Raw genomic sequence first — 14,791 nt, 5'->3', positions numbered from 1 at the left:
CTTTGGGTCCTATTACCTCCTTCCCCTTGAAAAGTGCCATAAGCAGAGCCAAATGTATTTTGTTCATATTTTTATTTCAGTTAAGAGTATTTTGGATTTAGATAGTATCGCCATTTATTTTAAAAGTGAAAGTAGATCTATGTGTCTTTCAGTGTAAGCCTGCCTCCTCTTCTCTTTCTTTTTTGACTCCAGAATGTCCCTGTTTTGTGTAGACAGAGACCAACTGGCCCCTGTAGAACCAGTCACCAGAGGGGCGGTGGCAACAGCACTGGGTGCACTCAGAAACGTTCTAATTGACAAGCCCTTTGGGGAGAAGGATGCTAAAGAGACATAGACAGACTTGCCAGAGGCATCTCTACATCTTCCTCATTCATAAGCTTCCAGGTAGACGGAAATGTTTTCCAGGTGGTTTTGGAACTTGTACCTTCAGGGGGAGTTGCAGTGCACCCCACCTTCACAAGCACCATGCCCCTGGGTAGGGAAATGCCACACCCCCCTAGTTTCTATCCTACATAAGGAACTGTGTCCTGCAAACCCTGGGGGATGTGTGCCTGGTGCCAGGGAAGACACACAGCAGAGTAAGTCACGTCCACTTTTCAACTGTCCCACAGTCCCCTAGTGCGTTAATCACAGTCCACTGCTGAAGTCTAGGGCAATAAAAGGCCACCCAGCCCTCTCATTATTCCATTTCCCTTGGGTCACTATTGGCATCTTTATGTGAAGACCCCATGCAGACAGGATCTTTTTAGGTAGAAGAGGTAGTGGTTCCGACTGATGGTACTTACCTGGAGTGTTTTTACTTTATTTTATAATCAGTCACTATGGATTGGGAGGTGAAGGCTGGATGGTTTTTTTTTTTTGCATGTTCTTTTTATGATTTGTCAATACATTAAACACACACTGATTTTCAAGAAGCTGCCCGGCCTTGGTGGTTATTTGGGGGAAAAAACCCAACGGCACATCATCTTTCATCTCTTTTAATTTCAGTTTTACCCTAAAAATATGTTTTGAGAAGGAAATGGAGCGTGCCAAGCTAATGACAACCCTCCAGACTCTTATTTTCTTCCCACGTCAGAGCAGTGCGCACCCCTATCAGCTCCTCAGCGTGCAGGGAGGCGGGCAACGCAGCATTAATTAAGTAAAACCTCCGAAGCACTAGAAAAAATGAAAACATATAAACACCCCCGCCCCCGCCCCGTCAAGTGGGAGGGGTTAAGATGAAACCCGACTGTGTCAGCTCAGCGAACAGACTCATTTATTTTCAAAGGTGTACTCTTTGGGACCACAGCAACCCACCTTCCAGGGAGACTGGCAGTGCGTCCTGCTGAGCGAAGTGCTGGGCTAGTCAGTGAGAGCGCTTCGGACTCGCCCCGGCCGGCCCAGGAGGGTGGGGAGTGCGGGACCCACTTTGCTCTCTCGGGGAGAGGGAGCCGGCGGCCCACGGCCAGCTCCTAAGACCATTGATGGTCAGGTCCCAGCACTTCCCAAGCACCTCCTAATTCCCACCACACGCCGTCGTAATTCAGTTACAAAATTCTCTTTTTCCCCCCCGCAGCCCCCCCCCACCTCGAAGCAGAGGGTGTCACGGCTGCCGCGGGTGGCAGGGATTCTGCAGGGAGGATCCGCGCGCGGGGCGCAGGGCCTGACACCCCGATCCCCGCGGCTGCGACGCGGGAAGGGCGCAGCGGGCCAGCAGCGGCAATAGGACTCCCAGCCGAGGAGGCTGCGGTGGAGGCCCCCGCGAGGTTGCCGCCCCGGCCCCGCGGGTTCCCCCCTCTTCCGTGGGTGAATGAATGATTAGTCCAACAGCGTCTCCCCGCCCCGGTTCGTCCGAGGTTGAAAAGGAGGAGACTTGGAGAGACTTTCTTTTTTCAGGGCGAAAAGCATTGGCCTCCGTGCGTTTATTAATCGACCTTGCTTGTCGTTTCTACTTCTGTCCTCCCGCAGTGTCAGGACTCTCGGACACAGAGCCACAGGGCGCTGGTCTGGACCCTTCGGTCCATTCCACCCGCGAGTCCGCTGTCCTATCCCCCCGCCCAAGGGAAGCAAAGCTGAGTGAAAAGTTGCGCCCGCCACCCCCCACCTCTCGCCCTGTGCCCAATTTGTCGCTCCTTCCCAAAGCTGGGGACATGGGAGCTAGTAGGGGTGGTGAGGCACGCCTAACCCCCACTTGATGCTCCCTTATTAGAATGGGGGCGCCCGGGCATGAGCAGGGGTGGTGCGGCATCCCGGTTAGGGGAGGGTCCCCGGGGAAGAGGAGGAGGCACTGAAAGCGTGGGTGACACGCCTGCCCCGCTCAGGCCTAAGCCCCGGGGACCGTGGCCTCCCTCGAGGCACTGGGGGGCGGTCTGGACGCCCCACTGAGCCGTGTCCGGGGCACGGGGCTCCTGCGCCCGGGCGCCCCCAGCGGGTTCTCGGAGGCGCCCGGAGCACCCCTGTGTCGGGCGCGGGAGCGAGCGCGCGCGCCGGCCGGGCGGAGAGCTGGAGGCCGGCGGGAGGTGGGGAGTGCCGGAGAGCCGGACGCGCGCGGCGGCGGCGCCCCGGGCCGTGGCTGCAGCCGGGCGGCGGCGGAGCCGCGGTGCGCAGCGGGCGGCGCTGTCAGTCCTGTCTGCCTATCTCCCGGGGCTCCGACACCTCCTCCTCCCGGCCCCGTATCTGGCGTGGAGGGGCCGAAGACTAAGCCTTGGGGGCAACTCCCTCAAAAAAGCCGCATTGGAGGAGCCTGGCCGCAGGACCCCTCCTCCCGGGCGCCCCCCACCCCTTGCCTCCAGCTCCCGCCTCCCCCCCCCCCCCCCCCGCTCCCGGGCGCCCGCCTCCCTCCTTCGCGGACTGTCTCCTGACTCGCCGGCTGAGAGCCCTTTTTGATTGCGAGCGGTCATAGTGGAGCAGAGGCGGCGGCGCGGGACCTGCAGTCGCCCGGGATTCCCTCCAGGTGACGATGCTCTGGTTCTCCGGCGTCAGGGCTCTGGCTGAGCGTCCCTGCCGGCGCTCGCCTGGGATTACCTGCTGCGTCTTGCTGCTGCTCAATTGCTCGGGGGTCCCCATGTCTCTGGCTTCCTCCTTCTTGACAGGTATGGGAGGGGGCGGGAGGGACCGGCCCTCCGGGATGCTGGCTTGATACCTGGGAAAGGAGGCGCTGGCTCGCCCGGGGGAAGGGAGGGTGCGGAGCGAGCACCTAGGCGCCTGCCCCTCTTTGGCTGATGGGGATGAAGCGGCGCCCGTGGGGTTCAGGGGAGGGAGGCAGTGAGTAGGTTAAGGGGTGGAGGGCTGAGTGGATGTTGACGTCAATATAGTGATAGAAATGGTTCTAGCTGAATTTTTTAAAATCCCTTTATTTATTTTAAATGTTTTCCTCGATCCTTATTTTGGTCTCTTCTCCTCCCTATGTAATTAAGGAAACATTTGCACCGTTTTCCACACACCCTGCGTTCTGACTTTGTAAGGTTCCTTTATGTCCTATGTGTTAGCGCTTTTGAAAGACCCCGCACTTCAGACCTTGAATTGGAAGAAACTACCGTATTTTAAAGGGGTAATAATAGCAGGATATAGTAATTATATGTTTTCAGGCAGGTGAAGACCTTAGCTGCTATTCTGAAGGACATACTTTACTGACACCTGGTGCAGGAAAGAAAATATTGAGTCAATTTCTAAGAGAAGAGGAAAGAAGATTGTATTTCAAAAAGTGATTTCAAATCAAGACGATAAGAGGCACACTCATATAAAGGCCTGTTCATTAATGCAGTCCTGAATTTTATTCAAATTTAAAATCTGCCCTAATGGCCAATTTGAACTTTTTTTTTTGCATATGGGGGTGTGTGCCAAAAGGCCTTTCTAAAGGAGTATTATTGGAGATCTAATGAAATACTTGTAATTGTGCTTAAACCATGTGAGAACAACAATAAAAAATCTATAGGTCATCAAAAAATAAACACAACCTGTTTAAATATAATTAGAGTAGATTTGGGGTGTGGGGGTGGATTTTTTGTGCGTGTGTGAGTGTGATCATTTAAAACCCATTAGGAATTTCTGAAATGTGGGTAGTTGTGTCAAAAAGGATTACTGTAAAAATCTCAAATTTTGTAATAATGCCAGTAAGCTAAGGTTAAATGATTTTTTCCCCCTTCATCCCAGGTTCTGTTGCAAAATGTGAAAATGAAGGCGAGGTCCTCCAGATCCCGTTCATCACGGACAACCCTTGCATAGCGTGTGTCTGCCTGGTAAGTAGGGGGACCCAGCCCTGGGAGGCCAATTGTTCCCTCTGACCAGGTGAAGCCATTAAAGTTAATAACAGGACCAGCTCTCAGAGCTCAAACACTGCATTCGGTCTTTACAAAATAGTTGGTGAATTGAATTCAGTTGAACTTCTGAGTTTCATGGACTTTGGCCATTTCCATGTCACCAAGCTGGGGATGCTTATCATTGACATTGTCTGCACAGAGACCCATTGAAGGCAGACTTTGCATGGCATTGTCTCCCTGGTAATTACCATTTGCACTGTCTGTTCCCAGGAATGGCTGTCACCATCAACTCCTAGGCGCCAGCAGACTCTCTGCCTTGACTCTGTCCCCAGAGCTCAGTGTGAAAACGGGAGATAACATTTAGGTATCTCACCAGTGACATGGTATGACAAGGAAAACAGAAGTGACAGTTATAAAGGGCAAGCGGGGGACCAGATGTAATCTGGGATTTCTTTGCCTGTTTTGGCCTAAACTCTCAGCAACGGTCTTCATTACATTTCTGACTTGGAAGCATGAGTCAGGAGGGACAGTCAATCCCTAATAGAGAGTAACGCTTGGCTCTCAGCTGCTCAGTTAACCCTGGCAGTGGCAGTAGATTAAAAAAAAAAACAAGAAGAATTTGTTTCAACTTACCTTAGCTTCATAGTTAATGATAAGAACTAGTAAGTAACGGCATGGTGGTGATTAACTTATATGAATAAGAATTTCTGAGATGAAATAATAGACTGAAGAAGAACAACGCTTTTGTTAAGAGAGATTTTTTTTTTACATGCCAATCATTTTGGCAAGCTCTTGATTAAAGACTGCACACCACAGAACCCTTCCTGTTGGAAATACATGAAGGGCATCGAATGTAAAGCTCCAAAGAAATAGATGAGTATTTGTTGTCAGACCAACATTCTGTATAGAACTGGAGAAGGGACTCCTCTGTGTGTAGGGAAAGCCAAGCCATCTGGGTTTAAACTACCCAGACTTGTTCATGACAACAGATGAGGTCAGTGTTGTGAATGATAAATGGGTGAAGGTGAGCGCCTCTGTCAAATGATTATCAGATTCTGAGGATTAAGGAAATCAACAAAATCAGAGGTGAAAATATCTTACATGTGCCAGGAAGACAAATATTGATGCCTTAAGAAAAGAGGGCTAAGAGAGACAGGCTTTCCAGATTTTTGTGTTTACCAGTTTTCACTAATGATCTTTCACGAAAGGCCCTGTTGAAAAGAAGCTTTGCGTTGAAATTCTGGCAAAGTCACATATTTCCAAGGGCAGTGGATGTGTTGGGGGGCGCCAACAGGGGGCGGAGATCACCTTTAGTTTAAATTTCTCTTCTCTGTATATTGTGAGTGAATTCTCTTAGTCTTAAATGGAAATGATCCTAACATTTAAATGTGCTTGGAGCTCCCGGCACCCGTGAAAATATTGTTTGACTCCTCGGCGGTATTACTATGCATCGTTTAAATGTACGGCTTGGGTTTTGCACACTGTTCCCGAACATCATGATGAAGAATTCTCCACACAGCATTCCCCTTTCAGTACCACACCCCGGTGGAAAAGTTTTTTCCTCTAGAAGTGGAGCCTTGCTGATGATAAGACAGAGGTTAGAAGCCTGGCCTGGGAAGGCAAAGAGCGACTCTGAAGGGGGAAAAAATGCATCTGTTGGTAATCAGCAAAAATATTATGTATTTCAGACAAGTTTTGATTAAATTTAGATGGCTAGTAGGTTCACTTGTGTCTTTAACATTTAGAGGTATCTGTCTTGAGTGAGCGCTGTGGGGAATTCTTTCTAAATGTGTTAGGTTGAGACTTGGGAGACCCAACTGAAGTTACTCAGAGCTCTCGCCTGAGCCCAAAGGCCCCGTGATGTGTTCTGTGACCTGTGTGTGGGTTTAGCATCATGAGGCCCACGCCCTTATAGCCATTCTTGCCTCCCGGGCATTTGTAATAACTCAATGCAACTGAGTAAAAGTAGATGGATAACCAAACCTCTATTTGTATATGCGCTTGTAAGTTTCTGTGGGACCCGCTGCAGCTCTGGGTTTCTTAGCACCCCCAGAGGCCATGAGGCTGCTTATATTTTTATACTCTGGTTGGAAGACAGGTCTGTTTAACAGACTGATGACATTAGTCATGGCAACTCGTATCTACAATCAGCTTTAAACCCGGCACTTATCTGGATTGGCATACTTTCATTTGATTCTCAGAAAAAGTCTTTTGAGAGCTTTTACCCACATTTTACAGATGAGGAAACTGAGGCCAGAGGATTGAGTAGCTTGCAAAGGCGCATTGTGGGAAATATGGGAGCTGAAACTCATTCTTGGCTCCGTCTGCCTCTGGAGCTCATGCCTGTGACTGAGTGAAGGCGACTGTTTGCTGCATGAGCATGTGAGAAAGCAAGAAGAAAACTGAAAGATTGTCGATTTACTTTACTATTTGGCATTGCTTTGAGTTATTTTGTTTTTTTTTTCTTTCGAGGCTTGTAGGAGTTTGCTTGGCTAACATTTGTTAATCACATTATATGAAAGGAAAAATCTCGTTATGATTTTGGTTGACCTGCGGGGAGCTTTGGTTGTGAGCTAGTTTTATGTATGTCCATTAAGAGGGTATGTAATAGTCAAAACTGTACTTTGGATAAAGCAAATAGTCATATTTAGTTTGTGTTGGTCCAGCCTTTTGGCAGAAAGGTACATAAGCCTGAGCATACGCTCATATCTTATTTCATAACATGTATTAAAAAAAAGCTAACCTCAACATATGCTCAAAAAAGACGTAAAACGTTACAGTTGGGAGGAAGCGGGTGGCATGAGGTCCCTGCATATAATTACAGTGCAGGAGCTTGAAAACCCCACGACTTGGCCTGATTTAAACTTGTGAGCTCCGAAAGGTTTCAGAGGCGGAATGAGCTCATTTCTGTGGGAATTCTGAGGATGACAGCGGCAGCCGTGGCCACCGCGGGCAGAACCGAGTCCCTTCCCTCTCGTCTGTCCTCGCCTGCGTAGACCGGAGCCTCTTGCCAGGACTGGTCGTAGTCCAAGAATAACCTGTTTGTTAGTGGGTGATGGATATCATTTTAAAGTGTGTGGGACAAAAAGCTTGGTTCCTCTGTTCAAGGGGGAAAGCGAGAAGTTGGGCTGCTGGCCTGAAATCTGCGGAACCGGGGTAGGCGGTTTAGGTGCCTGATGCAGAGTGTTCCATTTTTTAGTTACGAAGCAAAGTGTGGCTTTTCACCACCTTACAACATGGTCTTTTCAGGGACTAAGGAAGGAAGGCCCAGACTTAATGCTGTTTTGTGTGACTTTTTTACCCCTTCTTGCTAGAACTATTTTGCCTATAATGCCTAGGAAAACAGTTGGTGCTCTCTCTAAGGGGGAGCTGATAGGAGCCAGCCACGTCCAGATAATGAGTCTAAAGCAATTGTTTGTATCTTTTGGGCATCCCCAAAGCCACCAAGCAGACCCGAGAGTATCCCTCTGACTTGTCCCCCTTTTCCCTGACAGAAGCAGAGGGGGAGACGGCAGAGCCCATGAGTTCGGCCCAGTGCTGGAAACTGGAGGAAACTTTGGAGGCTGGGACTTTGCAAACCAGAAGTCAGTCAGAGCTTAGTTTGGCAGACATTTTGTTCAGCAAAAAACATTATTCCGAAGTTTAAATTTCCTCTTTTAAATCCAGAGGTGCAATGTAGAAATGGACCCTCTGCTCATAAAAAGCAACGTGAAGTCTGGTGTCACAAGGAGTGGGCCTCCCCCTGTCGCGGAGCCCAGCAAGTGTTGAAAACAGAGGAGACTTTGTCTGCTGTCTTCTACTTCTTAATCACAAAAGTCTTCTGTCATGAAACAAGTAGCTACCAGCATCTTCGATTCTCTTGGGTGCCTTATCTCTATAAAATCCTCATGTATTTTATTGTTCCAATTAACTGGCTAGAGAATAGGTATCTATTATCTAAACAAGTGTTAGGCACATGTCTGGGAATGAGAAATAACATTGCATCAGGATTCAATTCGTGTGAGTGTGTGTGTGTGTGAGAGAGAGAAAGGCACTGGGGTGCAGATTGGGGGAGAGAAAGAAAGAAGAGATATAAAGGAATCCAGATGTGTTCAGAAAGACACTTCACTTAATACATGCACATATAAATATATGCCATAACTTTTTCAATGTTGTTTTGTATCATTTTTAGGCTTTAGATTCTCAACTAAAGAAATGATCGGGATTCATTCATTCATTCGTTTGTTCATTCATTTGTTCTGTATAGAAGGTGTTATAACCAATTGCCTACGCATAGAACAAGGAATTGAATATAACAGTTTTAGGGGGCAGGTAATGAATTTACGGTGTTGTGCTGGCCCCTTGGCCAACACCAGCATTGAGGCAGTTAGTTTTCCCCATGCTTTCCTGGGGCTCCCAGAGCGGAGCAAACATCCTGAGAGTCCACGGTTACTAAGAGACAGACTGTGACGTGAAGCCTGTGCCTTCTCCACTAAACCAGTTTGCTTCTGCTGCTTGTTTAAAGGCGTCTAAAAATACCTCCAGGGCCTTTGGAGAGTAATTTCAACGTCCCCAAAGCAGACATAGGCACTCCTTGGGGGCAGTTAGAGTGACTCTGGTCTTGTGGCACACACCAAGTCTGGAATTTGGAAGGTCCTCTCAGAGGAAGACGCAGTTCAGGTGGATTTTGGCGGGCATCACAGCAACTTGGCTAAGGGCTTTGGGTCTGGTACCAGACAGCCCTAGCTCCCAATTTGGGCTCTGTCACTCACTGGCGGTAAATTTGGAAAAGTCACTTCACCTTTCTAAACCTCAGTTTCCTCATCCGGATGGTGAGCCCGAAGGTTGCTGGGAGAATTACAGGAGATACAGCAGAGAAGGCTTAGTGTACCAGAGCTCTCTAGAGTCTTTCATTGTCAACAAGAGTGGTTCTTGTTGGTGATAACGTCCTTGTTTGAGTTCTCATTTCTTCACGTGGAATAGGTTGTAAAGCTTCATCGGAAAAGGGAAAAAAGGGAATCTGATGGAGAAGAGACGTAGCATCCAGATGCTAAGCCCACCCATAATTCTGCATGAACAGGACCCCATTAGAGGGGCTTTCTGTCCCCTCAGACTGGGTTGGAGCCAATCTGTGCTGCTTCCTTCTTGGTCCAGTGGTCTGTGGGCCCCGGTACAAGTTTGCCTCTTGTTCTCTGTTAAACACTAAAGAATTTTTTTTTCCATGGAAGAGGGGCCTCATTTTTCTGTGCAGTATTTACATCTCTGCGCCTGTGGGGTCACCTTCCCTTGTACTTTTATTGGCAGAGGGATGGGGTTGGGACTCAGGAGCACCGTAATTCTGGAAAAACTGCCTAGTGGTCTGGCATTGTGGGGATTTTCCTGGCCTGCCTCGCGGAAGTCTCTCAGCTCCCATCCAGACCTGAGTGGGTTTCGCTGCCTCCTAACTCACGTGCTCCCGCCCCACCCCCGTCCCATCTTCAACACACGTTCATTTCGCTTTTCGACACTGGTCTCCCCAGGGCACGTCAGCAGTACACTGGGTTTTGTGTATAGGAAATGCTGCTGTGTGGGGGGACAGACGCAGGCACCGTGAGGGCGGGAGAACAGGACGTAATAATGTGAGATGTCAGGCAAGGCCAAACGAGGGCGAATAAAGCCAATTACTAAACTCCATTGAATAAATAAAGGATATCAGTTTTTCACACCCTCTTCTATGGCACTTCTGTCCAACTGATTGCATAAATTGACTCCTTTGTGCTATAAAAGAATACAAATAACACCACCTTTCATGGCACTGGGGGGTCAAGTGCGCTTGTTGAACTTAGTCGAGTTCAGCAAATGAGCTGGGTGTGTATTTTAAAACCTCTCGATTCCCAGTTCTAGTTCTATAAAACACCACTCAAGGCACCAGGGATAGCAGGTTATAAATTCAATAATATTATTCTTTCTTCCTTCTCTCCACACTTCGTTCTCCCCTTCCATTTCATTTTATTATTTTTAGCCTTCTCTGTGTTTGAAGCATTGTGCTGCTTGGGCGCCTTGGGAGGCAAAGACCAACAGGACAGACTCTCGCTCACAGCCTAATGGGGGGATGAACACACGCACAAGTAAGTTTGACAGCAGTGACAGAAAAGCATTCTAACGGACTTGAACCCAAATGCTGAGGGGCTGAAGGTGAACTTTGACGGCATTGTGTACCTAGGACCTTGAGGGGCCGGGAGAAGGACTGTCCTGACAAGGCACGGTTGGAGGAAAGGCACAGAGAAGTGTGTGCACGGGCCATGTGGGGACAGTGGAGTCCCATGCACCCACAGCTTGGTGGGACCAGCAAGGGCAGAACCTGGAGTGCAATTGCAGGGATGTTAGTTCCACTTGTTAATAGGGGGAGCCATTTAATAGGTTTGCGCAGCCACAGGATGTAATAAGATATGTTTCATATAAATTCCTTTAGGTGCTTTTACTGTCAGTGTTCAGAGGGTGGGGGGGTTGGGGTGTGGACAGTAGTGTCCAGGAGTGTGGACAGTTGTGGTCAGTTGAGCAGGACGGGCAGCAGGAATGGAAAGGAGGCACTAGGGTGACCAGTGTGACTCACCCTTCTAAATGTCTTCAAATGCCTTTTAGTTCTGGAATGTTTGGATGAAAAGACTCTAAATCAGGGGTGTCAAACTCATTTTCCCCAGGGGCCACATCAGTCTTGCAGTTGCCTTTGAAGGGCTGAACGTGAGCTCCTTTGAGCTCCAATGAGCTCCCTGCCTCTAGTTAAAGACTAGTTGGCATTTATAGAGTCCTAAAATTACATTTGGCCCTTTGAAGGCAACCATGAGGCTGATGTGGCCCCCGGCGAAAATGAGTTTGACATCCCTGTGTCTAAACAATGCCCAGCAAGACATGGCAGTGAAGATGCAGTTGCCATTACAGTGGAGTGACATGCCAGGGTGTCTCTGTAGCGGTCACTTTGCGTGTCACTTGGTGTCTCTAGAGCAGGTGCTGCTGCTTCAATGCAATGGGTCACTTCCTAGAGCTCACTCTCAAAATCCTGTGTTGGCCATCAGCTTTTACTTCTTACTCACCGGGACACCTTGCTGTCCCATGACCCACTCGGCAAACTTTTTATTGCCACGATACTATGTATTCTCAGTGTCGCCCAAACTATGCACTAATCAAAGTCGGATGGCTCGCTGTCTAAAGGTGTCCCAGTGTGCTGGGTGTCCTATTCTGGTAGAGGAGTTCTGGGTCCCCCGCTGATAGCCCTTGGCAACAGAACAGATGGCAGAGGTGAGAGAGAGGGCGACTGAAGGGGACTTGGAGACTGTCGGAGCCGGCGTAGGAAGCGATGAGACCAGGACCGTGCGTGGGTGGTGATGCGTCTAGACCTGCGGAGTTGGGCCGGGTAGACCTTCCAAGTAGGGAAACTGAGTAGGTTCTTCCAAATGCAGATTTCGATTTCGATAAAGAAACCAGGACTAGAGAAACACCCATTCATTCACTGTCTGCATTGGAATAAACTTCAAGACGTTGGGAATAAATTATTTTTCCTGGGAAGCGGTCTAAACTGAGATGTCAAGAAATGAGTCTAAAACATCAGGAGAAGAAGGGTTACATTTAAGAGGGTAGGAAAGGAGACACCTATGGAAGAGATGGAAAAGGAATTATAGAAGAAAGAGTAGAACCAGGAAAGCACTGGCCAAGACGGAAGATGTTTGAAGAGGAGAAAATCCACTGGTATTCATGTTTGCAGATTAGGCTGAAAATTCCAGAAGATTCTCAAAGAAAGAGCTTTCCTCACTGTCTCAGACGACCTGGAACAATTGCTAGCGGTGCCTGCCTCCCACATCCACGCCGCACACGTGCGCACGGGTTGAGTTGTTGGTCAACGGAGCTCGGGTGAATCCCATTTTGACAGAAATCCAAAACTAAGATTGCTGTAGGGATTTTGAAAATTGAGTGCAAAACTCACAGATTTTCCAAACTTGGATTTGAAAAGATCTCAGAAAAAGGGAGTAAATACCACATGAAATTTTAAAAGGTACCAAAACAAAACTAATTTCATGGATAAAAGTAATATATTTTTGCAAATGCCTTTGGAATGTTTTTATAGTTAAGTGCAAAATGGACAAGGCCACATTGAGGCTTTTTTTTTTATTATGAAAAGAGCAGTAATATAAAAGAGCCTGTCTAATATAAAAACTTACCATTGTAAACGTTCAGGTTTTCTCTATTAAACTGCTAATGGCACTTTAAAAATATTATGACATAATTTAATCCCTTAGCTAGATCTTCAAGAAACTTTTTTTTTCTTTTGAGAGAGAGAGGGAAGGGAGGGAGAAAGAGGGGGAAAGAAACATCGATGTGCAAGAGATACATTGATTGGTTGCCTCTCACCCACCCCCTGCCAGGGACCTGGCCCACAACCTGGGCATGTGCCCTGACTGGGAGTTGAACCAGTAACCTTTCAGTTTGCAGGCTGGCACTCAGTCCACTAAGCCACACCAGCCAGGGCTTATTTCACTGCATTTTTGATGTCCATTTTGTTATTGAAGTACAGCTATGGAGTGGCAGCTTTGGTGTCTGAGGTTATGGGTTCAAGTCTCACCTGGGCTGCCTGGTGGCTGCGTGTCACTGAGCAGGCGCCTTGCTCTCCCGCAGACTTAGCTGTGAGTACAGAGCAAGGCACAAAGGTGCGTCTGTTTCTCCTTCAGCTTCACTCTAAGGGGGAATAGTATTGCAGACCTCAACTATTGGTGGTATCAATTAAGAGAACGGATATGATTAGGTTAAATTCACTGATGTCTATGAAAGCCACCTGTAAATAGTGTAAGTGGATTTATTTTTAAGGACAAGAATAAGTGAAGTAGGCCATAAACCAGTTTTCAGTACATCATTTAAATGGATATATACTTTTGAGGAATGATAATACAGTAGTTCATATGTCGACTTCCTAATAGCTGGATGGCTTTGGGTAAGTTGGCTAGTATTTCTGTATCTTGACATCTTTATCTTTGCCATAGTGCTTTGGTCAGATTTGTAAGTTGAAACACAGGACAATCTCAAAATAAGGACTGGAACCCGGTAAGCACTCCAGAAAGGACAGCTCCTGCGGCATCTACACACCCTGCAGTTACTGCCTGCGCAGTGCTTCTAGGAGTGATTGAATAGGCTGTTCTTCTGCCAATTCATTGTCAACATCTATGGAATGTAGTATTTACTTTATTATCACTTTTTAATCCTCACCCAAGGGGATATTGATTGATTTCAGAGAGAGAGGAAGAAGGGAGAGAGGAAAAGAGAGAGAAATTGATGTGAGAGAAAAACATTGGTTGGTTGCCCTCAGGATGCACCCCGACTGGGGACCAAACCTGCAACCTTTTGGTGCACAGGGTGATGCTCCAACCGAGTGAGCCACCCAGCCAGGGTGAACTGTAATTACTTTGCATTTCTGTTTGCATCGACACCAGGACTTCAGCAGAGGTGACAGCTGGCCCTCTGCTACAAGGTGGATAGTCCTGGCAGTACTGGGGGTCAGCATGATGGGTTGCTCCTCAATTTTTATCTAAAAACAGGTTTACCTGCCTGACTGGTGTCCATCAGCTAATCACAGCATTGCTTTTACAACTGAGCTCTAGTTGTCCTTTCCTGGCACTTGTCACTGAATCGGGAAGTGACAATGGATGGCAAAGATGTAAAACCAATTACTGAGTGGACCCCCTGAGCCTGGTACTTCGGAGCCTTCCCCTTTTTGGAGCACGTGAGGTCCGGCTGTGTGACCAGCCACTGTCACTCTGTGTACCCTTGGAAGGGGGCCTCACAGGCTAATTCCAGACTCACACTGATGTGTCAAGGTGGACACGTGGACCCAACAGATCCCCGCAGCTTTGTACGTTTGCAACCAGAGGCCCTGTCTGCCCCTCCACAAGTCTGCGTCTTCTTCTCTTCCATCGTGTTCTGTGTTGGGGTGTAGTTCCTTGGGTGAATTTGTGTCTTCAGAGAGGAGTCCAAGAACCTGATCCCGTAAGCCCCATAGCTTCAGTGAGAGGTCTGCAACCTTGGGACTTGAGTGGGAGTCGGCCTGGAGTTTCCTGTTTATAGTCGGGGTTGTTAACCCTTGGGGTAGCCCCCCCACAGAATGAACTCGATTTCCAAAACAGGCTTCTCCCAGAAAGTTTGTCCTAGAAGGTCAACCAACTCTATAAAAGACATCCTAAGTAATCATTACACAAACACTTTTCTTTCCTTTGAAAGGAAGGTACTTGCATTTGAAAGTTTAGATTCATAAGACCTAAGACCTGCTTTTATTGGTGACGAAAGGAACATTCCCTCTTCTAGAAATAGCCTGTTGCAGAAGCAGCCATGCAGGGGACAAGGCAGGAGGGTCTGGGGTTGTGTCACTTCTGCTTTCCAAAGTCACTGTGAAAACTGCCTCTGGTTCCTGTGGCTGGTCCTTGTCATTTCCTCCCCCTTCCAGGGAGACGCACTCTGAAACCTGGACATCAGCCTTCATGTTTATACTAGGTTTTGGATGTTAGCTCCCTTGGCTTCGGGGAGCTGACTCTGTAGAAAATTATGTTTTTCTTTTA

At 48.0% G+C, this 14,791-nt stretch overlaps 1 protein-coding gene across 2 annotated transcripts in view; it reads left to right on the top strand.

The window, feature by feature from the left end:
* The first annotated feature begins 2,553 nt into the window (after positions 1–2,553).
* The window catches only part of BMPER (BMP binding endothelial regulator), a 216,663-nt gene continuing 204,425 nt past the window's right edge, over positions 2,554–14,791 (top strand). For both annotated transcript variants that reach the window (XM_037041161.1, XM_037041160.1), the window contains exons 1-2: positions 2,554–3,071; positions 4,132–4,217. In XM_037041161.1, coding sequence (XP_036897056.1) covers positions 2,939–3,071; positions 4,132–4,217 — 219 coding nt within the window. In that variant the 5' untranslated portion in view covers positions 2,554–2,938. The remainder of the gene's footprint in view (positions 3,072–4,131; positions 4,218–14,791) is intronic.

Source organism: Sturnira hondurensis, unplaced genomic scaffold, assembly GCF_014824575.4.
Source record: "Sturnira hondurensis isolate 20B ecotype Veracruz unplaced genomic scaffold, ASM1482457v3 Scaffold0002840, whole genome shotgun sequence".
In the NCBI taxonomy this organism is placed as follows: Eukaryota; Metazoa; Chordata; class Mammalia; order Chiroptera; family Phyllostomidae; genus Sturnira; species Sturnira hondurensis.
The sequence above is the reverse complement of the archived record's forward strand: the minus strand, read 5'-3'. Positions and strand labels throughout refer to the sequence as shown.